The sequence below is a fragment of the Fundulus heteroclitus genome, chromosome 19 (genome assembly GCF_011125445.2).
Source record: "Fundulus heteroclitus isolate FHET01 chromosome 19, MU-UCD_Fhet_4.1, whole genome shotgun sequence".
Classification (NCBI taxonomy): domain Eukaryota; kingdom Metazoa; phylum Chordata; class Actinopteri; order Cyprinodontiformes; family Fundulidae; genus Fundulus; species Fundulus heteroclitus.
The window spans coordinates 23,977,759-24,005,602 of NC_046379.1; the positions used below are offsets into that span (position 1 = coordinate 23,977,759).

The 27,844-nt window shown below is 38.6% G+C and overlaps 4 protein-coding genes and 2 long non-coding RNA genes across 10 annotated transcripts in view; 2 read left to right on the plus strand and 4 right to left on the minus strand.

Moving 5' to 3' along the window:
- smc6 (structural maintenance of chromosomes 6) overlaps positions 1-2,421 on the minus strand; it is a 26,597-nt gene extending 24,176 nt beyond the window's left edge. Inside the window, exons 1-2 of one of the 3 annotated variants that reach the window (XM_021321372.2) lie at positions 1,572-1,654; positions 657-781 (exon numbers count right to left, since the gene is read on the minus strand). The gene's annotated coding sequence lies outside the window, so the exon portion shown is untranslated. Of the gene's footprint in view, positions 1-656; positions 782-1,571; positions 1,712-2,402 lie in introns of those variants that run through there. The other 2 variants (XM_021321373.2, XM_012872325.3) reach the window with 2 other exon arrangements.
- LOC105932905 (tudor domain-containing protein 6) lies at positions 1,858-6,379 on the plus strand. Its single transcript, XM_021321374.2, has 2 exons — positions 1,858-1,988; positions 3,547-6,379. Exons 1-2 carry the CDS (start codon positions 1,961-1,963, stop codon positions 6,126-6,128), a joined length of 2,610 nt encoding a protein of 869 aa, XP_021177049.2. The 5' UTR covers positions 1,858-1,960; the 3' UTR covers positions 6,129-6,379.
- A 1,294-nt stretch (positions 6,380-7,673) lies between these two features.
- LOC105932975 (ankyrin repeat domain-containing protein 66) lies at positions 7,674-12,834 on the plus strand. Its single transcript, XM_012872331.3, has 3 exons — positions 7,674-7,822; positions 10,470-10,698; positions 10,817-12,834. Exons 1-3 carry the CDS (start codon positions 7,684-7,686, stop codon positions 10,953-10,955), a joined length of 507 nt encoding a protein of 168 aa, XP_012727785.2. The 5' UTR covers positions 7,674-7,683; the 3' UTR covers positions 10,956-12,834.
- adgrf3a (adhesion G protein-coupled receptor F3a) lies at positions 11,277-17,089 on the minus strand. Of its 3 annotated transcripts, none has more exons than XM_036150613.1 (7): positions 17,017-17,087; positions 16,590-16,710; positions 16,343-16,415; positions 12,916-14,247; positions 12,796-12,837; positions 11,447-11,482; positions 11,277-11,360 (listed from the first exon to the last, which is right to left on the minus strand). In XM_036150613.1, exons 1-7 carry the CDS (start codon positions 17,033-17,035, stop codon positions 11,301-11,303), a joined length of 1,683 nt encoding a protein of 560 aa, XP_036006506.1. In that variant the 5' UTR covers positions 17,036-17,087; the 3' UTR covers positions 11,277-11,300. The 3 variants fall into 3 exon arrangements, 2 of the variants coding, with proteins under 2 accessions (XP_036006506.1, XP_036006507.1); XR_004933375.1 differs by adding an exon at positions 15,829-16,011 and having other exon boundaries at positions 11,307-11,360; positions 12,796-14,247; positions 17,017-17,089; XM_036150614.1 differs by lacking the exons at positions 16,343-16,415; positions 16,590-16,710; positions 17,017-17,087 and adding an exon at positions 15,829-16,287.
- A 199-nt stretch (positions 17,090-17,288) lies between these two features.
- On the minus strand, positions 17,289-22,842 carry LOC110369125. Its single transcript, XR_004933377.1, has 3 exons — positions 22,539-22,842; positions 19,493-19,711; positions 17,289-17,492 (listed from the first exon to the last, which is right to left on the minus strand). It is a non-coding gene; the product is annotated as an uncharacterized LOC110369125 (long non-coding RNA).
- A 554-nt stretch (positions 22,843-23,396) lies between these two features.
- On the minus strand, positions 23,397-27,844 carry LOC105932976. The gene is made up of 4 exons (XR_002428730.2): positions 27,502-27,844; positions 24,518-24,572; positions 24,423-24,435; positions 23,397-23,519 (listed from the first exon to the last, which is right to left on the minus strand). It is a non-coding gene; the product is annotated as an uncharacterized LOC105932976 (long non-coding RNA).

Here is a 27,844-nt window from a genome sequence, read left to right on the forward strand (position 1 = left end):
CTGTGCTGGTTGTAATCCGGATGGACACATTTCCTCTCTCACCCTTACAGACTGCCAGAAAGGAAATCCAGGACTCTGTTGCAGGTGACAGTCGGGGTCCCCGGATCAATAAGCTTTCCTGGACGTAGGGTATTAAAAGCAGAAATGCAGTCAAGAGAAAGCATCCGGACATACGATCTGCTGCAGTCCTGGTGTTGCAAGGTGCTTTGCTGACTTGCTAACTGACCCATTTGGATAACAAGCTAACTGTAATGGGTTGACACCGTTTCAAGAACAACAGTATTTGAGTACTAACACTTCCAAACGGCTCATGGCAACTAGTGGAAGTCCCTTGAAGGGAATGCCAGTGGTGTCTTAAGGACTAGATCAATAGATGTCTTGAATATCCTTGGTTCCTGTGTCTGTTTTAACATGGAGCTGAAGATGTCTGTATACTACACCTGTTCTGCACAATCATTTAGGACTGTGGGCGAAACACTGCCTTTTAGGGACCCACCTATTTCAGAACTCGTGGGATCTTTGTGAGCTGTAGAGCCGAGAACTCAATGTTACAGAGAACACTTGTGGGGATGTCTTTGCTAAATCTCTCAAATCTGGCATTAACAATAATGAGATGTTTATGTGAGGTGTTCACAGTTTGGGACACTGTTTTGTACCTGAACTCTGCTTTTAACTCCTCCAACACTTGAACCCTGACCTGTCTGCTGTGTTCCTTGGTCTTTATGGCGCTGTTGGTTTACTCGTGTTCTGCTGCGGACCTCTTAAAGCCTTCACTGAACAGCTGCATTCATATTTGGATAAGACCACACACAGGTGGAGTCTTAGCTACAAATTAGGTGACATTTGAATTATCTTTTTTTTGCTACTCCCACACACGCGTGAGCGATTCTGTGATGACATGTTACACTGAATCCGCCAAAATATATTGACCTTTATTGTGACAAAAATAAAAATAGAAAACATTTACGCTTCACTTTTTTTGCAATTCCAGTATAATAATATATTTAAAAAGAACAACCGCAGCAAGCTCATAAAAAAGCTAATATTTCTTTCATGTCATAATTCTAGTAGCAGTATTTTTACTGGATTAAAAAGAAAAATAAAGTAAGACAGTAAAAGGGTAACATTTCAAGTAAATTTGTGTTCTGAGTAGTTCACACCTCTACTTTAGATCTGTTACATGCTAAAATGTAACTAAACAAGCAACAACGTACTCTTGCCTATAATTAGTAACAAAAGCCAGTCTTCCAGACAGTGAAACTGTGAAGAAAGGTAAAACGAACATTCTGCTATAAAGCAGGAAGCCACTGCTTCCTAAAGCTTCACCGCAATGAAATATAACTTATGAACCTTTAAAAACTTCATTTGCTAAGCCGGTTATACAGTATTAACACTTTGCAGGTGAACCTGTGTTGTTTTTCCACCACACAGCTCAATTGTTTTTAAGCGCAGAAACAATCAGCGTAACAGTCATAAAGCAAAGCATAGTCACGACACGGAACAGCTTTTCCACAGCTTCAGCCATTCCGTGGCTCACAAACAGGCAGCGGCAGTAGCAGCAGCCCACTTACCATGATTCGCTAGCCTGAGAGAACAGCAGACGTCCACGATAACATGGGGCCAGAGGGGAATGTCTCGCACTTCCTGCTCGGACTGTTCGAAGGAAACCACAGCAACACGGAACTCAGAGCGCGGCCTCTGATTGGCCCGCGGCCCACCTGCGCGAGCGCGCGCGCTTCAAAAAATAGAGCAGTGTGGCTTTATTAATTGATAGCGTTCCGCTAAAAAAAGAAGTTGTGAAACAATAACATTTCAAATAAGCGGGGTGTTATAATATATAGAAAGTGACCCCCCGCTGTTAACGCGATGTTTGTGTTTCGGCAGGCGTCATCAACCGAAGCCTTTAAAAAGTCACGTGAGCACGTTACGTTACAAGCCCAGTCCAACGAGAAGGAGCGAGATGAGACGTACAGCCAGCAGCAGAAACGGTGAGTCAAAGGTGGCCGTATTTTATTTATGTTTTGCCATGTGGGCCAATGTTGTCAAGCTTAAAGTACTCGAAGGCCACCACATGTTTTCCTTTTAAAATGATCATTTAAAAAACTATAAAAGTAAAATGAATGAGAAATGAGAATGTTAAATTTTATTTTTTTACCTAAAATAAACACATGTTTTACTGAAAAGAGCAAAGTGGTCTGATGGAAAAATGGTAATTATTCTTTAAAAGGCATCAATCCAGAACATTGATCGTCATCTTCAGAAAAGCTTGCTGTATTTAGCCAAGTTTAAATGATAGGTGTGTCCCTGTCTGCTTTTAAATAAGCTTTTTGTTGTTTCTAAACTTTTTCCAAGAAGATTTTGACAAGAATTAACACCTAAAACTTGAAAAAGTGTTCACTTACATGAATCATCCTGCAGGTGGGCCACATTTGTGTCATTTTAGAACAGTATTTGGAGGCTGCAGAAAATTGTTCCAAGGGCTGTAAATGGCCCCCAGGCCACACATTGGACACACCTGTGGTAAGGAAAGAAAAGTATGCCTAAAATACCTACAAAAGACTTAACAATACAAATTGTATCTGTCTTAAGGATAGAAAATATCAGCTTTCCTAAAAATGCTTTTTAATTTAGTTTCCAGTTTTATAAAGTCATCTTATTTGAACAACCTTAGCTTAAAAATTTCTCTTTTTAAAATGAGGTCTTTACCTTAATGGGGTTTTTATCTGGTTAAATAAAGGTTTAGTTTAAAAAGAAATGGCAGAATGCCTACATGGATCTTATCTTTATTGAGAGGTAACGATACTAAAGTGTTTCTCTAAATTACATTTTCGTTATTCTTTTTAGAATAAGACAAACGTCAAATGACCCTGAGATGGGTTATCGATTAATGGAACGCTAATCTTTGTGTGGATGGATGCGGTATAAAAAATTAGACTTTTTTTCAGTGCCACCTTTTTGTCACATTTTAGTTTTACTATTTTCTGCTGCAATTATGCTATGGCCGGTTTGGATGAAAGTTACAATCTGGACTGTTGAATATGGCAGATGCAGCAATAGGCCATTTAAAAGAATTACATTTAAAGTGGTAATGTTCCAGGTGGAGTGGAAATTGGAAATGATGAAAGTGATAAATTATCAAAGTGTTTTTATTTTATAGCCCAATCAGTTGCGTTTCTTTTGACCTATCTTGCATTCAGTCTTTGCAACACAAAATTGCTCTTATTTTAGAAAAATAAACTGAACAAACTGGAATGAGAAATGTGCTCATTAAAACTAGGAGATTCTTCTGTTTTGTTTATTATATTGGTAAACTGTTGTCCAAAGTGCAGTCAGAACAAAATTATAACAGACAAGTTAAAATCATCTTAACATTGAAAATGTTAGGTACAACACAATAACGATGCTTTGTGGTTCACCAAAATCTTTCAATCCACTTAATTAAAAAATAGGCTTAATACAGAAAGTGTCTGCTCCTATTGCTTATTGAATCCAATCTGTGCTGCTATTTCTGCATACCTTACAAAAACAATTTTCTTGTATCAACAGGATTCAGTCCATCTTTAAAGCCTGAAGGGGATCCCAATGATCCAGCTTTCCTGTGGCGGAATGGGCATGCATTTCAGTATTGCCTGTTTAACTTGCAAAATCCCACCGATCCCACTGCTGTCAAATTGTATGATACTACAAGAAAGGACTTCCAGAACGTCATGGATGTGGGCTCTTCATCTGGCACTGGATTGCAATATCGTGAAAAGGCTGTATCATCCGAAGATGGTCTAAATTCTAACATGGCAGACATCCTATCAGGATCTGAGAGTCTGCCTAAGCACCTGGCTGAGTCTTGTTATTGGTCTAAAGCTGGGAAGAAAATTCACCCTGAAGGCCCAGTAAATGGATATATCTATTCCACACATAATATTGAAGTGGGTGAAGAAGAGAAGGTCCTGGTGACATTTTCTGAGTCTGTCAATCATTTCTACGGCCAGTTGTACAGGAATCTTCACATGTTGGACAAAATCTCGAAAAGTGTCACAAGGCTGCTTGATGAGCCTCAAAGCTCAGATTCTCCACTTAAGCTGAATAGCACTTGCTTAGTTAAGTATACTGATAATCAGTGGTACAGAGGTCTAATAGTACAAAGATCCCCAAATCTCAAGGTTAACTTTGTCGACTATGGGGACACTCTTGCTGTTCTTGAAACTGATATCCGCCCTTTGCCTCCTGAAGCAAGTATCGCCAGGTCTGTCCCTGTCCAGGCTGTCCCACTTGGACTGCACAATGTTCCTGCAATTGTACCACAAGGAGTCAACAAGTGGTTTGCAGACCTCGCTGTGGGGAGCACTTTTACCATTTCAGTCATGGACAAGGAGAAAAATGGGAAGCTGCTGGTACAACTGTTTGATGGATCCCTAAATGTAAATGCTATAGTTGAGGCGAAAGTGAAAAAAATCGGACAGACCAAGACGACTGCTATGAGCTCCAATACTGCCGATCAATTCTCTGTCTCTCAAAAGGCTACTGTGCAAAATAAGAACTGTTCCCCACCTGAACTCCCAAGAACACCAGTGTCAAAGACAAATGGACAAGAAGCTGACCTCAACTATGAGAAGTGTCCCACATATGCCTTTATGCCACAGGCGGCACAAGTAAAGGCAATCAACACCATTCTTGAGAACATTGATAGCGGGACAGAAACTCAGAACTCTCACAGCAACTTAGAAATGACTCTGCTTTCCTCTCACTCTTACCCAGAGCAAAAGGCAGTGTACTGCATGTACAAGTGGCCAAATATTTCCCAGAACAGGACTGTGGATGTATATGCTTCTAGCATTGCTGGACCACATTACTTTTGGTGTCAACGTGCCAACACAGAAGACCTTGACAAGGTGATAATACTTGCTCAAGAGGCTGCGGCAGAGCAAGACATCATTTCACCTGAACATCTTGAACCTGGTAGTCCATGTCTTGCTCTGTTTTCAGAGGACAACCAGTGGTACAGGGCTCAAGTAACTGGGAAAGCAGAAAAAACGGTCCACGTCATCTTTGTTGATTATGGAAATGAGTGTGACGTTGAGACAAAGTACGTAAGAAAACTGTCCAAGACCCTGCTAGAGATGGCTCCTCAGGCTTTTCTGTGTGGTTTGCACGGGTTTGTGGATTCCGGTGGCTCTTGGGATGAAGAGGTCTATGATGAGTTCTACAATCTCATTGTCGACAAACCGCTTAAAGTGACAGTTGTGGCCATGCAGAGTTGTTCAGAGATTGCAGTTCCTCAACATACAGTAATAGTAGAGTGTGACAATATGGTGGCACATAAAGTCATTCAGAAAAAAAAGTCACTTCCTACTGTGCTTTCTGTGGATGTTTCGGCACAAACTAAAACTTCAATCAAATATTTTGAAAGCACCTGCAACATCCAAAACCTTCAGGCTTTCAAAGAGAATGCAATCACATATGCATATAAGCGACCAGAACTCTTCAGAAGTGAGGCCGAAATGGTTTATGCGTCTTGTATTGTAGAGCCAAATTTCTTCTGGTGTCAATTCGCCAGCGCAGAGGATTTATCCAAAGTGTCCCAGCTAGCCCAGGAGGCTGGTAAAGGACAACAGGCTATGACTTTCCCTCAGAGTTTTGAAGCAGGCAGCCATTGTCTTGCTTTGTTTCCTGATGACAAGCTGTGGTACAGGGCGTTGGTAGTTCAAAAAGGCGACACAACACGGCACGTCCTGTTTGTTGACTATGGAAACGAATCAGACGTTGACATCCAAGACATAAGACCTTTGCCTCAGAGTCTTCTGGAGATGGTGCCTCAGGCATTTCTTTGTCGTTTGATTGGATTTGATGAGTCAAAGGGCTACTGGGTTGACCAAGCTTATGATTTTTTCTACAATCTTCTGGTTGATAAACCCTTGAAACTGATGGTATTCAGTGTGGAGAGCCATTCAGACCTCCCAGTTCCTCAGTATTCAGTGCAAGTTGAATGTGAGGGTGTGTCAATAAATGCATCCATGCAGCAACACTGGAAACTGTTTACTGAAGAATGTGCTGTTGTGACTGAGAACCTCCAATCAACTGATCCTAAGGTGGTCCCGCTCAGTCAAACATTCCCCCAGTTTCAAGAGGAATGAAAGACGTGTATTCACGGACACAAAAATGTTCAGAAAACGACTGAGGAGTAAAATGAGGAAATTTGAGGATGAACCTCATATTTCTGGTGTTTGTCAACATCGAAGATCTAAATGGGTCATGACTCGCAATCACTTCTAAAAAGAGACTCATGGAAATGTCTGAGGATTGCTCATTGCTGTCATTCTTGTCTTTCAGAAATTTAGCAAAATGAAATAAAGCTCTTCATGGAAAACTGAATTGAAACGTCTGTGGTTGTGTGGGTCCCCCCTCTGATTTGGTCAGATCTTATGAGTCAGATTTGGTAATTGATCTAAACAAACTTTTTGCTTTCGAGAGATGACATTCAGGTGACATTAGAAAGGCAACAGTAATTCACTTTTTTTTTTCCTTTTTTTTTTATTGTGCAAAAATGTTTTTAAATGGTTAATTAGCTTCTATATACTAATTATGTGCATTTTGTTTTTAATCTAGAAAATGACATACTTGCTGTGTAGCTAAAACTGCAAAAGTTGCTTTTCCACTCATGGTGGCATTTTTCTTTTGAAAGACCCTAACTTTACCTAAATTATATTTTTTGCATCATTTTGCTTGTATAAAATCTGGTAAAGATTACAGAATAACTCACCGCTGGCCTTTTTTAGTTGCATGGATCCACAATCAATTCCTAAGTTATGCGACAGGGATGTGCTTGCAGCCACACTAAGTAAATATTCTAATTGGGGTTTCTTCCACATGTTTGTCCCCTACCAGAGAGGTTCATGTCATTCCCCCCCCCCCCCCCCAAGTCAAGTCTGCTCCAATTCTGATTCAAGTCTGACTGAATTAAACAGTTTCTCATCAAATCCATGACGTCTAGTGCATTTCTAACCCTGCATCTCTTTAGCTAAAGGCAAGTTATGTATTTTTTCCCCTAAAAGATCCAAAGTCATCAATACAGTGATAATTTGGAGATGCATTCATGAGATCATTGTTTGAAGCTGCAGGTATAAAATGATTGAGCCATTAACATCACATATTAATCCATCAACACTGGCTAATAATCAAACTTATCCTTCCACAGTAAAACATACACAGTAGCTGCAGTCTGTAGCTCACATACTGACTTCCTTTATCTCTTCATTACATGAGATGAAAACTTAAGACTCAAGTCTTTAGACCTGAGGGCTGTTTCACAAACACAAGATGATCCATTAAGCCAGAGTTTCCCAGATATCCCAAAAATAGTGACCAGGATATGTAGACAGTACTATAAGACAATCATGTTTAGTTTATTGGCAAAACAAATTTATTTGGGGGTGGGTTACCCTGAATTTTTTGCGACATGTCATAGCAGAGGACGCCATGGTCTCCTGAACAAAGCTGGGGGTGGGTATTATTTTTGTAAACTCCCTGTTTCCTTTGGCCCATAGTCTTATAAATTAGATATTATTATTCTAATCTAGATACGGCGCTGCTCTGGTTTATCCAGCAGGTGGCAGCCTTCCCTTTTCACGGGTTCAGGTGAAGACTCGGCCATTTTGAATTTGGAAGCCGTTGCTAAGCAACTTTAGAGCAATGACAGAGCTGCACCAGGCCGTAGCAGCGGGAGATACGGAGAAGGTGAAAGAGATTCTGACTCTGCAGAGATGCTGTCCCAATCAGAAAGACATCGACTGGAGCTCCAAGACACCTTTGCACTGGGCAGCAGCTAATGGTGAGCGTGTTAGGAGGAACTCCATTATTCCGGTCCTCTCCGTCCCTGCTGTCTCACATGTCGTCCTTGCTCTAATTTGCTCCTACAACAGAAGAATTGCAAAATGTTTCTGTTCTGCCTTGACTTTTTTTTTTTTTTTTTTTTGTAAAATAAATTTCAGTTTAATCCTTACGGCTGCCATTCTTTTGTTTTAAGGTCCGTTCGTCCCGTCAAAAAAATAAAAAATAAACTGCAAAGCACCACTAGATAAAGGTAGACTGCCTTTTTAAGGTGCCTTTTCTGGTAGTGTAGCACTGAATTGTTAGTGCCAAAAGAGTGCAACTATATATAGTTTCGCTATAATGCACCGCCCCACATTCATTCAAAAACTTTATTGGAGATTATTTTCGGATTATTTCACAATTCTATGGAAACAAATGCAAACGAAAAGAAAAAAAACAGGGAGGGTAAAAGGGTGAGAAAGTGACAAAAAAATAGAGTAGAGGAAAAAATGTGAATACAAAATAACTCGGCCCCGGACACCGAAAACCACCAACCCACCAGCGGGAGAAGGCACCCGCCACCGGCAGGGAGCCTGACTGGTCAGATGGGCCTCACAGTTAATGGAAACCTGAGATGTTCTAGGAACAGAGGGCAGCCCAAAACCAAGCATGACAAATAAACTAGCACACAGTCAGAGGCAAGCAGTCACAATCATACGTTGCCCCCAATGCCCACATTGCCTCTGATAAGCTCCAACAGTCCACCGTGCATGTAGTAGCACAAACAAAGCATGAAGCTGGTGGAACTGTGGTAAGGCACACATCTGGGGATGTCTTGCGAGAGCTGGCCGTTGAAACGGGTTGATCTGTACAAAAGCCTTCATCAGGGAGGCCTTAATCAACCCTGATGGTAAATGTCTGAGTTTCAGCTTTGCTCTGTAGTGGTTCTCACTAAGGTTTATACTCTTTCAGAAGTTTATTAATATTATTCATCTACAGGCAACCAGAGCGCTGTTTATATCAATGCAGTGAATAGAAACAAATGGAGCTTAGGCGAAAATTCAGACTGAAGAAACTCTATTGCCTACCTCCATCAATCAGGGACTCATCCGCCTCCGACACAAGCCAATCAGCTTTGAACTGCTCCTCCTCGAAGCCAATCAGCATCCTGGGTTCATCTTAAAAGAACTCCACATCCTCGTATCGGCCTTCTGCTCAGCGAGCAAGCGGTGGCTGCGCGTGTCTGGTTTGGACTCTGATGACCGGATTCAACCCACCTCCATCCCCTTCTCCACCATCGTAGCAAGCTCCGCCTGTCTTTCCTACGGTCCTCCTTCAACCTCGTCCCTATCACAGTGTCATTTTCTCTTATGGAATTCCCTGTCACTCCTTAAATCGGTCCGGCAGAAGACCGCCATGTTGAGCCTGGTTCTGCCAGAGGTTTCTTCCCAAAGGGGAGTTTTTCCTCTCCACAGTCGCTTCATGCTTGCTCATCATGGACAGTTCATGCAAACCTGTGTTTATCAAGTTGGACATCATATGGACTGAACAAACTTTGTTTATCTCCAGTCCACCACCAGTTTCAGGCCTAGGGGGAAACATCCCTATTCTCATACGCCTGCTTATGCATATTGAAGTATAATTCAGCGTGAATTTTTCCTGCTGAGGTCTGAGCGCCAAACTCTTAAAATATTGTATCAATAAAATTCTTCTAATTGCCTTTTCTTTCTGTGTGAGTTTTTCAGATTGAATTAAGCTTTGAATGTTAGTGATAAAGCTTGTTACCTACAATGAAACTAAAGAAGTCTAGTAATGTTTTCTTTCCTTTGTTAATGTAATGTTTACTTCCTATGTAATATTTTTCTGTTTATGTACAGCTCTGTGAATCGTCTTGTTATTGAAACGTGTTGCATAAATAAACTTGCCTTGGACAAAACAGGCAAGGCTAATCAAATGCCCCCGCAACATGCCTTCACACGTCCTACTATTTGACGACTGAGTTAGTTCCACCTTATGTGATGATATGGTAAAATTGATAGATAACTGAAAAGGACTTTGCTTTTATCAAATAATTCCTCATCCACAAGAAGCAGCCTAGAGACCTGTGGTTTAATGGTATCAGCTTTCTTTTTAATCTAACGTTGGTGACTTTGATTTGCTAAAAGCCCAGAACCTTTCCAAATAAAGCAGTCTAATGTATGGAATTAAATAGACTGACAGGTTTAAGAATATGATCACATCATGAGCCTATATAATGCTATCCTATGCTCTGGCTGACCCAGCTGTATGCTGAAAAGCCATTTGTTCTAATGTGCTCTGATTTATACAATCAGTGCTTTGATGGCCAGTCAGTATAACTTTGGTGAAAGGAGTCATCATTGGTAAGTAGAATATTCCAACACTGGCTATTAGAGTTGTATAAAATAACTGCGGGTCTCCCATTTTATTTGTTCAAAATTGCTTCTCCACCTGCTTGAGGAGTCATGACATTTACCATAAAAAAATCCTTGAATAGAAAACCTATTGTTTCTTTTTTTAAATTTATTTCATGTTTCAAGGCAAGGCAAGGCAAATTTATTTATATAGCACAATTCAGTACAAAGACAATGCAAAGTGCTTTGATGCAGGGTTAGTTTCAAATCACTTTGTATTGCACCTTTTCACAGGAGATACAGAGATCATCAGGATCCTCATAGAGCACGGAGCCAGGCCGTGTCTGAGGACTGAGCACGGGTGGACTCCTGCCCACTTCGCTGCAGAGTCCGGTCGGCTGGCTGCGCTGCGGCTGCTGCACTCGCTCCATGCGCCCATAGACAAGGAGGACTGCTGTGGAGACAAACCTGTAAGGATAGCCGAAATATATGGACACCAAGACTGTGTTCGATTCCTTAAAAAGTATGACACAAAGCCCACTTTTAACCCATTCTCGCTTTATTATTGGCAACCATTACACATGTTCATGATTTAATGCCGCAATTTTTTATGCATTCGTATATGTATATATATGTTGCAGAGCAGAGCCTGAGGGCCAGGCCTACCGCAAGAAAGCGGCTCAAGCAGGAGTTTCAGTAGATGACACAGATGAGGAGTGGATACAGCAAGACAAAGAACACGAAGAAAATATTGTTGCTAAGAGCTGCAATAAGACGTAGACTGCAATCTGGTTTAACCAAAACATCTCTTTTAACAAAATCTATCCACGTGTGAAAAGCCTTTTGCCCTAATGTTTCGCTTCTATCATACCAGCTAAAACATGCCCTGCAATGTTATTCTGATCACACTTGGTATTTGTGTAAACTAAGCTAACCTATCAAGACCGAAACAAATATACAGCTGATGCAAAGGATAACACAAACAATCATAAGGCTCAGTGATACATTTATATACTGTATGTACAAATCGTAATAACCATTCACATGAAAAGGTCAATGTGCTCTTATGAAGTTATCTTTAGTGATGCACAAATGTGAAACTAGCTTTACACGATGAAGGTGGTTTTATTTCTTCCATGTTAACTCCGATTTGGTGGTGCTCTCGCTGACACTGGATGCTGGAGCCTGGAGATCAGAAGAAGAAAAAATGTGATGGGAACAAATAGCCACAGTCATGTACAAACATGTAATTCTAGTGCTTGTGCACCTACTTTCTTCCGTAAGTACTTCCGTAGAGCCTCACGGGTCTGTAGAAATGAATGATAGTAGGAAGTTATTAAATTGATCAAATGGCACGAAAATCTTTAAGATTAACCATGATGAAAAGTGGCAGTTATCTATAACTGCTTTCAACAGTGTACACAACCCTATTAGAAAGCCAGGTTTTGGAGACTTAAAAAGTTGAGGACATAATAAATTATTTCAAATCTTTTTTCACATTCAATGTGACACATATCCTGTACAATTTAACGACATAATAAACAAACCTTTAGAACAAAAATGCTGCAACAACCTGATTGCAGAAGTGTGCACACCTTTAAACCAATACTGTGGTTGACCAACATTTGAATTCAGTTTTCTTTGGTAGGAGAACTGGGCTTGGCAATGTTTGCCCACTTTACCTCGCCAATGTTCGCCAAAATAACAGATTGCCCTTATTAGGGACCCCAATGATTTGTTGTCAGATTTAACTCTGAACTCTGGATAGGGCCATTCCAAAACGTCAAACTTTCTTTAGCTAAGCCATATTTCTGTTTGTTTTGAGATATTTTCAAACCCACATAAAATCCCCCATCAGCCTTTAACTTTCAGGCAGACCTCTGAAGGTTTTGGGTCAAACCTGACTGGTTAAATAAAATCCTACTCCTTGACAAACATCCCAGTTCCATAAAGATATAAGTAACTCATGACACTAGCATGATCCTGTCGCCACCATGTTTTACTTTGAATATGGTGTTTGTTATTTTGGTGTGCTGTGTTTTTGTATTGCTTGCTGGCCTTGTGGTCAAAAGTTCAACTTTGGTTTACTCGGACCATAAAAACATTCTGCCACATGTTTTGGGATATTTTGGTGTTGTCTGGAGGTGTTGCTTGGAAGGAAAAAAAAGCTTTGGATTTTTGATACTCTACTCCTGGTTGATACCTTTGTACAATGAGATCATTTTGATCTAAAAAATGTTTTGTTTGCTAAATATGCAATTGAGCAATCGTCTTATGGGGATAGCTAAACATAATTGACTGTAGAGATAAACCCAAGAGCTCTGAATGCTGTAATTAATTCAGAAGGTTCTTGAACAATCAAGTTCAGGGTGTGCACACATGCAGCCGGACCATCTCAGCCTTTTCCTCCCTTTCCCTTAAGCAAGTTATCTTTTCAGATGAATAAAACAGGAAATCTGTCACATTATAGATTAAAAAAAGTAAAAAACACCTGATATTTCAACACCAGTCTATACACCTTTTAAAGTAGCTATAATTATACAAATTGGAACATTTGCCACTCAGACAGTGTAACATAATTAAGCAACATCATTATCTGGCTCATTTGTCATTGCCTTACCATTCTGTCGCCAAGGCATGTTGTCAACAAAATGAAAAAACCCTGGAATCAAAAGAGAGTTGTATCAAAAATACGCCAACTTGTTTATTTGTCAAATTGCAAAAATCCTTTTGGCCCTACCTGGAATCCGTTGAGCGCGGTAAAGATGTAATTGACGGCTAAAGCTATTGTTCCTTCTGTAAGATCAATGATCAAAATGGCAAATCCAAAGATCCACGTCACACCGAAGATGGGGGTCAGGAGGATAACTGACCTCACGACAATTTTGGCCGCTGTTTTCTCCTTCTCTGGTGAGATGTCATTTTTCTTGTGTACTTCACTGATACTGTGGTGGCTTATGAGCTTCATGATAACCACGAGCATCGAGAACACATTGATGAAGACAATGGCTCCAACTGGAATGATGAACGTAAAAATGGTGCCCTTGAACATTCCGTCGTAAACCAGCCAGCAGGACTCTTTTAAGAAGTACTTCCCCTCACTTCCGCCGTCGTTAGTAACGAACGTGATGAAAACTATGAGCAGGGGGCAAACGTAGCCTATGACCAAGGAGAACCTCAGGTAGTTTTTCTTGCTCACCTTGTGGAACAAAAAGACTGCCTGGTGAAGAAGTGTGGCGCTCAAACAAAACATCCAAAAGAACATGGCCAGGTAGCAGAAATGCTTCAACACGGCGGAGGTTCGACACCAGAGCTCTGAAATACCCTTCGGTTGGGAAGACGCCAAAAAGCAGAGGTCAGCGATCAGCAAGCACAGAGAAATATTCACATGGGCAGTGTGGCGTAAATATAAAGTGCTCGTCTTGACCACTTCGCTCCAGACAATCAGTTCTATCACAAGTGAAATGATGAGTGACACCACTGATACTGACAGAGCTGCATAGGTTAAGTAAGTTAAACCAGGGACTTCAATGGGCTCCTTGGACATCAGAATGGAAAACGAGGAGAGATGTGTACAAACGCAGCGGCCCACCTCGTCAGCACCTTGCCATTCACATCCATCTGTTGACCAGTTTTTAATGTTGGTGTTCCAAAACACACAGTGTAACATAACATTGCGAGGCCTTGGCTTGAGCAGCGTAAAGTCAATCGTAATCGAAATGTTGGTTTTGGTTTCTGCAGTTGTAGACACAATGATACTGTTGAGAATTGATTTGTTGTCGTAGGGCAAATAGTTTTGCAGGTTTTGGAATCCAGCTGTTTTCACTACCCCTTTCTCTTTAAGAGAAACTTTGGCATCAAAAACAGTCATGTTACATTTGGTGGTATTGCACACATCCACTTCCAGATTTTTCCTTCTAGGATTTCCTATGATCTCTGATCTTTCAATCAATTTCTCCACCGCAAGCAAGTAATTCTCAGCCAGAAAAGACGAGTTGCCCTCAGGAGTCGTTGCGTTCCATGAGCTTGCAAGACTCTCGTTCAGCAGATGACTGGAGGAGAACAGAAAATCCTGAAAAAAAAAGCAGAATTGCAGGTCATCTTCTAGAAGATAGTTGAAACGTATAACTAGTGTTAGTATTGAATTGTCAATCTATATAAAAGACTTATACAGATTCATTGGCATCATAAGAAATGTAAAGTTAAGTAATTTTAAGGATTTTGATGTAACATACATCCAAGTTAGTTCAATGTACACAGATAACATAACACACATAAACACAGACTTTATAAAAAAAAAAAAATAATTGGGTGGGGGGGGGGGGCTTATCAGTCACTTTGCGAACGTTATGAATTACTGTGATGTTACATGAATTAGCCCTCTTTCACTGATGCGTTCATTCCCGCAGTAATTTTTTGTGCAGTAATCTTACAGAAATGTGCAAATAGACATTACCAGTTGGGTGAATGTAACATGTGATTGACCACATGCTTCTCAGCAGAGAGCGATAACCCTTACAGCTTTTGGAACACAACTGTTTCTGAGTTTTTTTAGTTTCTTTTAGTTTCCAAAAAAAGAGTGTTAAATTGCATGGGGAAAAAAAATTGCAGGTAAAGTAAGTGCCCGTGTTGCGGGTGATCTTCAAAGATTGCGTCTGCAATGGATAAGATGTGCAATACCGGTTTGGTCCACCAGATTTAAATTAGTAAACTGTGTGTGTATCACTGGCAGTTTGGAAGCTGCCATAAAAGAAAGATAACATTCGAGGCAATGTTTTTATTTCTGGATGCAAGGCAGAAACGGCTGTCACATAATCTCTCCAGACACCCAGGAGGCACAAAACCATTTTTTATTGAGATGAAAACTTCTCGTCTTGCACTTTTTCTTTTATTAAAGATAATATTGATAATTATTATAAAAACTAAAAGGCAAAATGGTTGTTTTGTCAGCAGAAGTTCTGCAAAAACTGTTTAACTACATCATGCAAAACGGAAGACAACATTTTTACTTTATTTCTATTTTTCAAAGTTTAATAAGAAAATACTACAGCTGACAAATTAGGCAATGAAAACACCCTTGTTGATCAATATTCTGCCAGTTCTTGTATCAACGATGATGCCCATGTCAAAAGCGACAGCTGAGCAGAGCTTCTCTAGCCTCCGTCGACTGAAAAAAAAAAAACTCCGGTCGTTGGAAGTAATAACTATTTAAACAAAATAATAACATAGATCTGTCCAGGGTTTACCCCGCCTCTCACCCATTGACCACTGAAGATAGGCACCAGGCTCCACCAGAGGAATTCAAGATTTAAGCTTTCTCAGCTCACTTTTTGTAAATCTGCTTTATTTGTAGTATATTAAAAAATGTAAAAACTTTTTAAATAAAAATGTTAAAAAAAATCTAACTCATCACTATGTAAGCAAGGTCAGTTTGTAATGAAATTAATATATGACGTTAATAGAAAGCTTACTAATTACACCTTCTTTTAATAAGTTCTTAAGAATTGCCATGTAAAAAAAATATTACAGTACAATCTTGCTGAAAAGGAGCGTACAGTAGTACTTTAAATAAAGCATTATAGTATGTTCTATTCCAGCAAAATCTGGATGCTGTTGAATCATTTAGAGATCCTTAAGACTCTTTGATACTCACTTCAATTGCTGATTGATTTGTCAGATTTGTTCTCGATAACTTCTCCTTCATGGTGCTAAGTACATTGACTGATATGTTTATGTTGGCATAACCAGGTAATTTTGATGTCTTGGTGACACTCTCAAAGCGGTTAAATACAATTGCAGCATTTGAAGCCAATTCACCGAGTCCAATGTCACTAATCTGTAAGAACAATAAAGATGAGTGGTTATTATTATTATTATGTTATCTAAGCTTACAGCAACTCACTCAGCCAGCAAGCTGAGGCACATTATTACATCTAAAGTAAAAAACAATCTTTTTGTAAAAAGGAATGTTAATTTTACATGTTTAAGTAAATGTCAGAGTAAAATAACCCTAAAGGCGATCAAAAATATTATTTAGGTATATACATACTTACTACAAAAGGCTGCTTAATTTCTAACTTAAGGTTCTGCTATATTAAGTTGGTTACTTGTAAACTAGCTTTTCTGTCCAGTAAGAGAAAGTGTGTAAGATAATAAAGTCCACATACTTCAGCAGATTCCAGCACATTGCTGAGCTCCTGTTCAACACATTCTGACACTTCGTCTTTCCAAACCCCTTTCCTTTTGAAAGGATTAACTGAAGGTTAGTGGAACTGATCAACACAAACAATTAAATGTCACATTGAAAACTACAAGTTTCACAAGGCTCGTTTTTACCAGAAAGAAATTCTAATTCTTTCAAAGTTTAGGAAAGCAAGAAAGCATTATCTGATGGTGAAAGAAGTCAAATCTCACCCATCTTCCTCTATACACTTTCGCCTTCTTATTCCAGCCTGTTTACTGCATTTCTTCACTGCAGTGAAATCAACCTTGGTGTTTCCCCAGTCACCTTCCGCTGGGCAGTACAAATCCCCAACTGTTCATTAGAAATAAAAATACAATGACAAAATAGCTTTTTTATTATTATTTAGTACACAACAGTACATAAGTTCAACCATGTTAGAGCGATGTGTGCAAACACTGTTGGATTAACTTTTCAACTGCTGTGTCATTTGAATTAAATGATTTCTTGTAAGAATGTTTTTCTCCCAAAACATGAAACAAAGATAAAGTACAAATAGAGTAATATATTTCTGGTGTTTATTAGTGTTAATGTTGATTTTGACTTACAGCTAATGGAAATGAGATTATTATGCAGGACAAATAAAATATTGATACGTACCATAAATGACATTGACCATTGTTGTTTGCTTTTGAGTTTGATTGCAGGAATTATTAAAGAAACATGATGTATTTACACCCGCCAAAGGATTTGTCTTGTCTTTCCTACAGTCGATTGCTTTTTGAGCTGTATAAATAAGTTTGTCTTCCTTTTCTAAAGTAACAGAAATAAGAGTAGGTAAGTATTGCAAAAAAAATAACAAGCAAGCATGAACAACGTGAATCAGATTTACTAACCTTCACTGATGGGATTTGGAGTGACATCACTATCCCAGCTCACTGCGTAATTTTCACTGCTTTTCTTTATCTGACAACTCAGTTTTACAAGAAAAACATCTGTTTCTTTTACACACAGGGGGAATGCTGGGTCTGCAGAAATGTCAATCTTTGGTTTGAGGCATATATCCATCGAAGCGTTGGCTTTGTGATTAATGGTTATATCGCCTTGTTTTTGTTCGAAGAGACATATGTACTCTCCTGAGGAAAAAACAATGAGGTGGGATTAAACAACACTTATGTGATTAGTTTTCAGTAAAAAGCTTCTTCATAGTGGTGCCTGGGATGTGCTATTAATTTCTTCACCAAAGCAAAGGACAGAAAAAAAATTTAACACACCTTTCTTGTACCAACATTTCCATTTTATTCCAAACCTTTATTCTATGGTCCAAAAACAGCCGATTTTGCTAAACACTGACAATGAGTTGAAGCTTTACACCGCCACACATGAACAAAAACAGATGGGTCTTATCTTTTCACTGGATTCAGTGACTTTTTTATGGGTTTACCTACATTTCACTAGTAAAACTGATTCCTAATTATTGGAGCATTGTTATAAATCCCAAATGTTTGTTTTACAGCTTTTTTTTGCAACGTAGACTCAAGGTTTAAGTTTCCATATTACACAAGGAATGACTCCTCCTAAACTATTATAGTTGAGAACAATCTAATTAAAGTAATATATTATTGAAAATTGCATTTGTATTTATTTATGTATTATTTTGGGTCTGGGCAGTGGATTAATAAGTTTATGCTCTGGAGATCCTCTAGAGAAATGAAACTACACAACAAAGCTGATCATTGATTGATGTCATTTGTGCTGCCATTAAAGTTTGACTGAGTAGAACTGCCTGTATAATCATACATTGGTCTGACTCAGAAGCTGAAAGGTTTGGAAAGTACTGCTTTAGTCCACAAAGTCGTATCATATATTTTACATGTTGTAAAATATATGTGCTGCTTGGGTGCAAAATTGTGCTGCTTGGGTGCAAAATACAAGTAAATCCTTGGGATTTATACTCCCTCTATTGAAGTTTTTTTTTTTTTTTTTTTGTCATATCAAGAGATCTACCGTGCTAATGTTCTTGAACCCCTTAAACCTTTCCCTCATTTGTCCCATTGCAACCATAAACAGTGTTTTTTTTTTTTTTTTTTTTTTTTATGTTGTGTGGTAGACCAACATGATGTAGTACATAATTGTGAAGTGGAAGGAAAATGAAAGTGGTTTTTAATGTGGTTTTCATATAGAAGTCTAAAAACAGCCCTCTTTACACTGATGGTCCTAAGTAAATCCCAGTGCAGCAGGAAACTTTCAGAAGTCCCTTAATCCAGTGAGTCTGAGGCCGAGTTATGATACTTATGAAGTATCACTGAACTCAGTTCATCATCTGAAAACAATGATTACAGCGTAGCTGCAAACCAGCCTTGACATGAATGTTCACCTAAACTAACAGGGAATGCTGGGAAGCATTTCTGCTAAAAGCAACAGCAGAAGGATTCAGAGTTGATGGGGACAGGCACTGAGCTAAATATAAGTCACCTGAGAGAGACTTACAAAGACTTGAAAACAGAAGGGAGCTATGATGAAATGTTATAAATCAAAGAACATTTATTTGTTAATATTGTCAAGTCAAAGTTAAAAAATAAACACAATTGAGAATTTGTGGAAAGACTTCAAAAAATAATGTTTGCACACCTTCTCCTTCAAGTTAATTTACAAAGAAAATTGAGCAAAATTTCAGTGTGTAGATTTTCATTTATATCTGCAGCTAAAAATTATCCGAACACAGGATTCACTCCAGTGGCTGGATTTAAAAGGTTGTAATTTCCCTTTAACAATGTAATTCTGCAATATATTGTGTTGATTTATCACATAAGGTCCTAAAAAAGAGGTTTGTGATTGTAATGTGCAAAATTGGAGACATTTTCCAGTTTTGCAAGACACTGAATGCCTGCCACTCGATTACTGGACCGCTGACTGGACAGAGATGAATGTGTTTTGTTCCATTTATAAATAAAGAAGTCTCAGAGAACTGGAAGACAATAGTTCTACATGTAAAAAATAATGTAGTGGATTATTGAGTACCATACCACTTTTCAATTTCTTTAATCAAACAAAATCAATTTATTCATCATCATCAATCATTTAGAATGACTTGAGGAGCAAAACATCTGAAATATTGTGGATGGAACAAACGCACCTTCCCAGAGTTCATCAACGGCAGTCAGGTTGATGTTGCTTTCTCTGTGGTCTATGTTGGTCACCGTTGAGATTCTGCCATTAGTTATGATAAAAACTTCTTTATCTCTTTTCAGATTCCACTTTGGATCAGCGTTAAGGTCTTCCGTGGTTGTACACTTCACAACAGCATTGTTTTCATACGGCACTTCGTAATCTGGTACTTCCAAATTGACAATACCTGCGAAAATAAAGGATATGATGGATTTTAACCCTTTGAGGTCCACACCAAGAAAACTCCAATGAAAAAAAAATTTCTTTGCATTTTTCATTCATTTGGAACATCAATATCAAAGTACAAAAACTTTTTTTTCAAACATCTTCATAGTTTTTAAATCACAGGCCTCTACCAAACGGTTGAGAATTCCATTTATGGTAAAACTTCGCATAAAATTACTAATAACAAATAATTATTAAAACTCTTATAATCTTCTTTATTCTAGTAACAGAGTAGGAAGAACAGACAAAAAATAGTTGTAATGCATCATAACCAAATATAACTGCAGTTTTGAGGTATTGGATCACCCTTATTTAGTATCAATTATTATTATTATTTTTGGTGATATGCAATAAAGCTCTGCTGGTGGGCATTCAGGCAGAAGAAACGTTGCACTTTTGACACTTCCACCTTGACCCTCCTGTTGGACAGAGGTTGGACCGGCCTCGTTTGTCACAGTGAAGTGGCATTTGTCCAACGTTATCATAATGCACATCTGGCTGGGGCTGAGTAGGTCTTGGAGTGTAACGTTTCTTTGGATGGAACATTTGTGGTAGAGAAGAAGATGGTGGCTTGTTGACTTGCATCAAACTTTGAGCAACTGCCAGACAAAACCTTTTAAAAAAGAGCAGTTTCTCATTCAGTAGGGCGCTGTCTCTCTTATGAGTGGGCCAGTCATTTGAGATACACTGGTCAAGAACGTAGCCAAACTGTGGAAAATACCATTGCCTTGATTTTGCTGGGGTCTCGTACATGTGTACCAGTATGTCCGAGAGATCAATGCCTCCCATGTGTTGATTGTAGGCATGAAGAAGTAATGGGCATGGAACATCAGTCTTTGTGTGGGTGTATTTACTCCGTTGTTTAACACTTCCAACAGGCATGATCCCACATGAATTGCTTAGAATGTTGACACATTTATTGTCAAACCATTTCATAGCAAGCACTCCTTCAGAAGAACTGAAATCAAATGCCCCACGATCGTTTTTCATCAGTTCTTTGTCTGATATCAGTGAAGCTTCGCCCATTGGGTTTGATCTGACGGTGCTAATGCATTTGACCCCCAGATTTGCATGGAGGTTTTGTATTAAGTCAAAGCTTGTGGAGTAGTTGTTACAGAAGACACCTAAGAGGTGTCAGAGCCTGGAAATAGTTTGTCCTTGCAGCATAAAAAGTTTTGCTGTCCATCTAGAATTTTGATAAAAGGGAAAATATATATACAAATATAAAAGATGTAAATCCATGCATCAATAAAGTGGTTGTAATATGTCAGCATAAGAATAAGTCAATAAGGGATGTAACAATTAATAAAATGCATGTATATGTGATCCAATCACTGTACTTTACAAAAGAAAGTGTTTTCCAACTACATTAGTTTTGTGTCTCTGCCCCTATTATAAATGGATAAATCAACCGTTTGGTAACATGTGTTTTTAGAAAATTATTTAACCCTCATAAGATTTGCCTTTCAATATAATATTACTTTAGAATGTTCAATAAAGCCTTTGACATTGTTCCATGTTGAGAAAGTTTGCCTATCTTTAAAATATTTGACAAAAAGAGCTTTCTTTTTTTAGCATTTTCATCCCACTCCTAACCTCCTGTGTGGACGTTTTTTAAACAGGTCAAAATTTCAATTACACAGTGCATTCTAGTGGAGCTTTTGAGTATTACAAGTCTAAACCAATTGGTAGAAAAGACTTAATAAGGTATGTCAATTTCAGTGTATGCCTGAGCTAGATATAAAGCTTCAAAATATGCTCTACCAGTTTGTTGAGCAGAACGCTAAAGGGTTTAAAAGTGTACACATGATAGGGGATTGTCAATTTTAAAAATTGAGACCTTGGCATACTTAATAATAGCACAATAATTCTTTGTATTTCTCATTAAATAACACATGAATCTGCTAGATGGAAAATGTGGAACTCTTTTTTTTTGGGGGGGGGGGGGATCTCTGTATTTGATTTCAGAATTATCATTGGTTTAATAGAACCCGATTTACCTGAAATAAAGTTCAGGTGGCCTTTAGCTAAAACCAGAGTTTGCAAAGAAGTTACAAAGCATCCAAAAAATTTAAGTTTCTACAAAATTTATTACAAAAAACTAGATGGAAAGTTGTTGAGAATAGCGGCCAAGGGGCTGAGAGCAACATTAAAGGCCTGGGAACTCAACCAGGACAGGTTGAGTTCCACATGTGATGAGAATCTCCTCTGCATGTCAGGACAAAGGGTTTGGGTTACCAGGGATAAGTTATTTCTTAGAAGAGAATATTAACAGCACAGCACAGCTATAGTGAAACATGGTAGTGGCAGCATCATGCTGTGGGGTTATGTTTTTAGTTGGACTTGGTATTGTTAACTGGACGGTATTTCCCCCAGTTCCTGCAAGACCTGACCTGATGTGAACCTCTACAGAGCAAAGTGGGAAAATATTAGCAGGCCAAGGTAATGCTAATGCACTGATTCCAAGGAAAACCAAATCAAATAACGGTCTCAAGAGATGCTTCAAGTAAGTAGTGATTTCAGGATGTGCACTCTTATGCAGGCTGGTTATTGCACCTTCAAATTTTGTATTTTCTTTTTAGCTAAAATGTGCAGAATCAATATCACATTAAAAGTGGAAAAGCCTTTTTAAATAACTTATGACCATGTTATATTTTTATATTGTCAACCCTTAGTCATGATAAATATTTGGTAGAAAAGGCTTTTTACTGTTTATGTTTGGGGAAGCAGGAAAGCCGTTGTGAAATACCACTAATATGAATCCATCCAGCAAGATCCACAGTAATTACCTGTCGTCTCCAAAACTAGCGAACCGTTCAGTCTGTTACCCAGGCTTATGGATTTGTTAATCAGTTCTTTCGAAATGCTGGCAGAAACGACCTTCATTGCAAAGCTGGCCACAACGCTTCCAACACTGAAAAACAAAACAAAAAAGAGATTTCTCTTAAACATTTACAAAATAAATGCCTGTAGATTTTCTGTTTATTAATGTACAAAGGAAGTACCTGAATCCTGTTATGCTAAGACTGTCGAATCCTTTTATTTTACTGTATTCTTCTTTCATCTAAAAAGACATCAACTGAATTAATTTAAGGATTTCTAAACGAGTCAGATGAATATATTTACTGTTTATTTATAGACATTTATTTACCGTTGTTTTTAGGTCGCCATGGCATTTCGTGTAATGAGGAGATGTGTGAACTTTCAGACAGTTTATATAATTATCTCCTTTCAGTGTGAATTTCCCTGTGACACCAACTATTGAGACAAAAAGTTCAACGTTAAAGTCTATCGCAGCCTTTATTCTAGACAGGACACATATGTACAGTAAAAAGGTTTGGGTAAAAACAATAAAAGTTCTCATGCCTGTGGTGTTTAAAATGCACATCTGATCTGATGTTGCTGGCTGGGGACACGAAGCCGTACCACAGCAAGACTGCTGGAGGCAGACTTCATCACTCCATCTGTGGCCTTCTCTGCACTCACATGATCTGTTAGAGGTACTGGTTTCACACACTTATGGGGGTGGGTGAAGGGGGGAAAAAAAGATTAAAAAAAATGTAAAACTGAAGGGAATTAGTAATGTTTTCATATGAAATCTGAAAGTACAGTAATTGGAAACCTCCTTTGATTCTTTATACCTGTTGTCATCCTAATGTCCTCGATGCTCACGTTTCTGTCGTTCACTGCAAAGTTTAGATTCTCATTGAGTCTCTTAATTGCACTTCTGTCTATTATCAGTGTGACGTAATACATCTGCGTTGAGTTCTCTGAAACATACAAATGAGATACTGACACATTAGAAACACTGATGCTCAAATAAATAAGAATATCCCCATAACACCTTGTATTCCAGTAGTATATGAAGACAGGTCCCTTTAAGTGAACCCCAATGAAAATGCCTTTATGTGACTGATGCAGCAGCACATGCATTTATTTATTTTATTTTTAGGTTTTCACTGCACTAGTGACTTGCTTTTCCTACAGTGGGCTGACAGGAAAGGGGGTAGAAGAGAGGGGGAGAGACATGCGGCAAAGGACTAAGGCCTCCATACTTGGGTCATGCGCGCTAACCACTGCGCCACCGAAGCACACCCAAATGTATTTTGAGTTGCGGCTAAGCCAGACTGCTAATGTTTTTTTGAACATTTATAAAAAAATTCTGCCAAACATGCTTCACCTTATTGATGCCAAATGCTGTATACTACACATATATATTATTGCAACAGAATGCACCTTAGCGCTACACAACTGTTGCAGCAGTGACGCCAGGACAACATTGCTTATTATCATCTTAAACTATGCAGACGCTACGTCTGCACTAAGGAACATTTATTTACCCCAGCTTGCCAGAAGCATGGCAGTTAGTAATTAGCTGAATTATCCTCATCATCCCAAGATTGTCAGGTGATTATTGAATAAGGACAAATATTTAAGGTGAGAGTGATATGGAAAAAAGTAATGGGCTTACCCTGTCACACTTGAACACTCAAATTTACACCAGTTATCCCAACACACACATTATACATAAGTGGTGCATCGTACGTGACACAGAATGTGATGTGCTATGACTTCATTTTGGTAATTTCTTCATGTGCAGATCATTAAATACAGCAACATATCTAGCCAGATAATGAACAGTGTGACTGCAACTCAAAAGGAACCCTCTTTACCTGTTGCAGCAGTCTGTAAAGGAAAAACAAACACATTAATTCGATCTGATGTTTTGCCTTTGAATTTTAGTACATTCTATTAGAATAAGACAAACCTGACAGATGTTTAAGGTCAGCACGAAGAGCAACATGAAGATCCACATCTTGCCCCTGTAACCAAATAATTAATAGCACCAAAACTGTTTGACTCAGTTCACTGGCTTGCTATAATTCACCAAGCAAAACGTTGTGCCTGGTTGCCTGTTTGTATTATGTTTCTGTGCATGTGCTGTGTATTCAGAAAAAGGATCACGATATCTGCGAGCTGTAGGCCAGTAAAAACTCTGACCGATCCCTGCCGTTCGGTCCAGGGATTGGTTAGATCAGGTATGTCCAAAGTGCGGCCCGGGGGCATTTGTGGCCCCTGTACTTATTTTGGGTGCCCCCCTCCCCCCTTCCCAACTGCATTTCAAGAAAGATTTGGTCCATCAGCCACCTGTGCTGATGGAGATGGAAGATTTTAGTTTTTAACTTCGGAAAATTTATTACAGAAAAATTAAAATCCTACAATTGAAAATGTTAAGTACAACACAAAGTATTCATCTTTTAATAAACACACTTTTGACATTCTCTTTAACTTCATAGTAACATCTATCCAATGACATTTAATTACTCAAATGCAGACTTTGGTGCTTTAAAATCTGATTTGAATTCAATTATTAAAATTGGCTAATTACAGCAAGTGTTTCAAAGAACAACTGAGCCAAATACTGTTCTTATATTGCTAGACCAAAAAGAGCAATGTTTATTATTGTTAAAGAGTCAAATGAAATTATTCAAAATAATTTGCAAACTGGATGACCATCTTTTAATACAACAAATGAGCAAAGCCCTTCTTTAAATGTTGGATGTACAATGATTTACACATTCATTTCCTACAAAAAAAATCTGACTAATTTATTTACTTAAAATGATGACATTTTGAGGGCTGCACAGTGACGCAGCAAGAAGGGCCTGTGTTCAACTCCAACCCTGGGTCTTTCTGCATGGAGTTTGCATGTTCTCCTTGTGCATGTGTGGGTTCTATTTGGGTACTCCGGCTTCCTCCCACAGTCCAAAAAACATGACTGTTAGGTTAATTGGCATCTCTAAATTCTCCTTAGGTGTGTGTGTGTGTGTGTGTGTGTGTGTGTGTGTGTGTGTGTGTGTGTGTGTGTGTGTGTGTGTGTGTGTGTGTGTGTGTGTGTGTGTGTGTGTGTGAATGGCTGTTTGTCCTGTCTGTCTCTGTGTTGCCCTGCGATGGACTGGCGACCTGTCCAGGGTGTACCCCGCCCCTCGCCCAGTGAACGTTGGAGATAGGCACCAGCATACCTCGCGACCCCATGAGGGATAAGCATGTCAGAAAACTGATGGATGAATCATATTTTGTAGATCAGGTAAAACATTAACATAATTCTTTGGGTTTGAAAAAAATTGTGTGAATTTGACTTAACAATTTTGGCCAATATACCAAAAACTTTGGACACCCCTGGGTTAGATGATTGTTCCTTCAAATTCCAGGGGGATCACCTTATCTATTGGTTGTCCCACGTGCCAATCATTCTGATGCGTTCACGTAACGCCAGTGTGCGTGTTCGTTCCTTCTTAGATTTCTCTTGCTGGCTGCGCATTTCTATAGCTTGGCAGTTAGCTTCGGTGTTAGCCGTTCATTGTAGCTCCGCTGCTCACACCATATACTTTGAACATGGCTGAGAATCACAAGAAGCAAAATGCGTACAACTTTATGGGAAGAAGAGGAAGGTCTCAGTAGAAAGAAATAAGACCAGAGTGGATTTGGAAGATTTTTTTTTCATGTGATCCCCCAGAGGAGCAAAAGAGCAAGGTAAGACGGTCTTGCTCATGCGCAGTTATTCAAAAAGGGACTTGGGGAAACTTCTGAAAAAATTGCAGACTCTACCTTTGTTTCAAGAACTACTATGGTAATTAAATATTGTAGAACGAGGCAAAACAGACCATTGTTATGGCTGAACAAATCTGGGATATAAATAACTGAACACGGTTTACCTTTAAATGACAGCTGGGTGTGACGCATTGGAATATTTACAGGTCATAGATCACATAAAAAACAGAAACATGCTTTCTAATTTTAAAGAACGGTGTTTTCAGTGTGTTAATAGCTCAACAGTTAAACAAAAAATATTTTACATTGTGGCATAACAAAAACTTTCATTTAAATGACATCCTTTGACACGTTTGTTTCGGAAAATAACATTTGAAAGCATTTCTGATACAAACACGGTGCCAAAGAACCCTACAATTGATATTGCTTTTAAAGCAATAAAGAATTAATGAAGTCCCCTAGTAAATGTGACATTCAAGCTGATAAGAGTTTTTGGGGCTCTGCTCAAAACAATTTTTTAACGAATACATGAAAAGCAGAATAAACATCTTACATCCCTTTATTTAGTATAAACTAACTTATTGTTTTATTAGTATGAGTCACAGGCTTCTTATAAAGATGCATTTAAAAAATATGAAGTGACTTTTCCATGGATCATAATTTTCGCATGTTTTCGTGTGTCTGTCACATAGTTACCGTCAGACACTTGGACGCGAAGCTGGCTCCATTGGCTTTTTCTCATTTAGAGTGCATAAATGAAAAGCCCTGAATTGTTTTAGTTTTGTAGATAAAATGAGGAAAAATGTAGAGATACATGTACCGACTTAAAAAGTTGAGCTGTCCTGGTGACAGCATTGAACAAAATGCCGTAAACAAAAGATTTTACTAAAGTGTAGAAACAACAATAATACATTGAACACTTCTATATACTCTGTTCATATTATACTAAATTATATAAATTATTATACTAAAAAGCTTGCTTAATAACAGCTACAGAGGTATTAGCTGTAAGAGATTTTATATGTTTCATTGGAAATTTCCAAAAGACCCGGAAAAACTGAATGTGTCATCAAAACTGTTTTGTGTGAGTTCTGTGTTAACTATCTTCAACGTTAAAGACATGCAACATGAAGAAGACCTACGAGAAAATAACTGCATTGATATTTATTATAAAAAATGAGGATACAAAGATGAGCTCACCTATTTTTTTCTCTCCAGGCGCATCAGTGGAATTTCGCAGCAGCAAACTTGCCTAAAGACAGGCACCCTGTGAGCAGGCCAGCTCACCAGGATCAGATCAGGGTTTATTGCAGACAGGAAACTAAAATGGCTCCTGTGGGGATTTAATTTGACTGTTAAATCAGATGACTGTCCACTCTTTGTTATCCTGCCATATCGATGGATCTCGAACTGCTGTGAAACTAAGTGTTACATTTCATGTCCATTTCCCTCTTTCAACCTGACATCAGTATTGAGATATAAAGACATTGTATACGTTTAAAGAGTGAGTTATATCTGATATAAAGCTTGGATGAAATGTAGC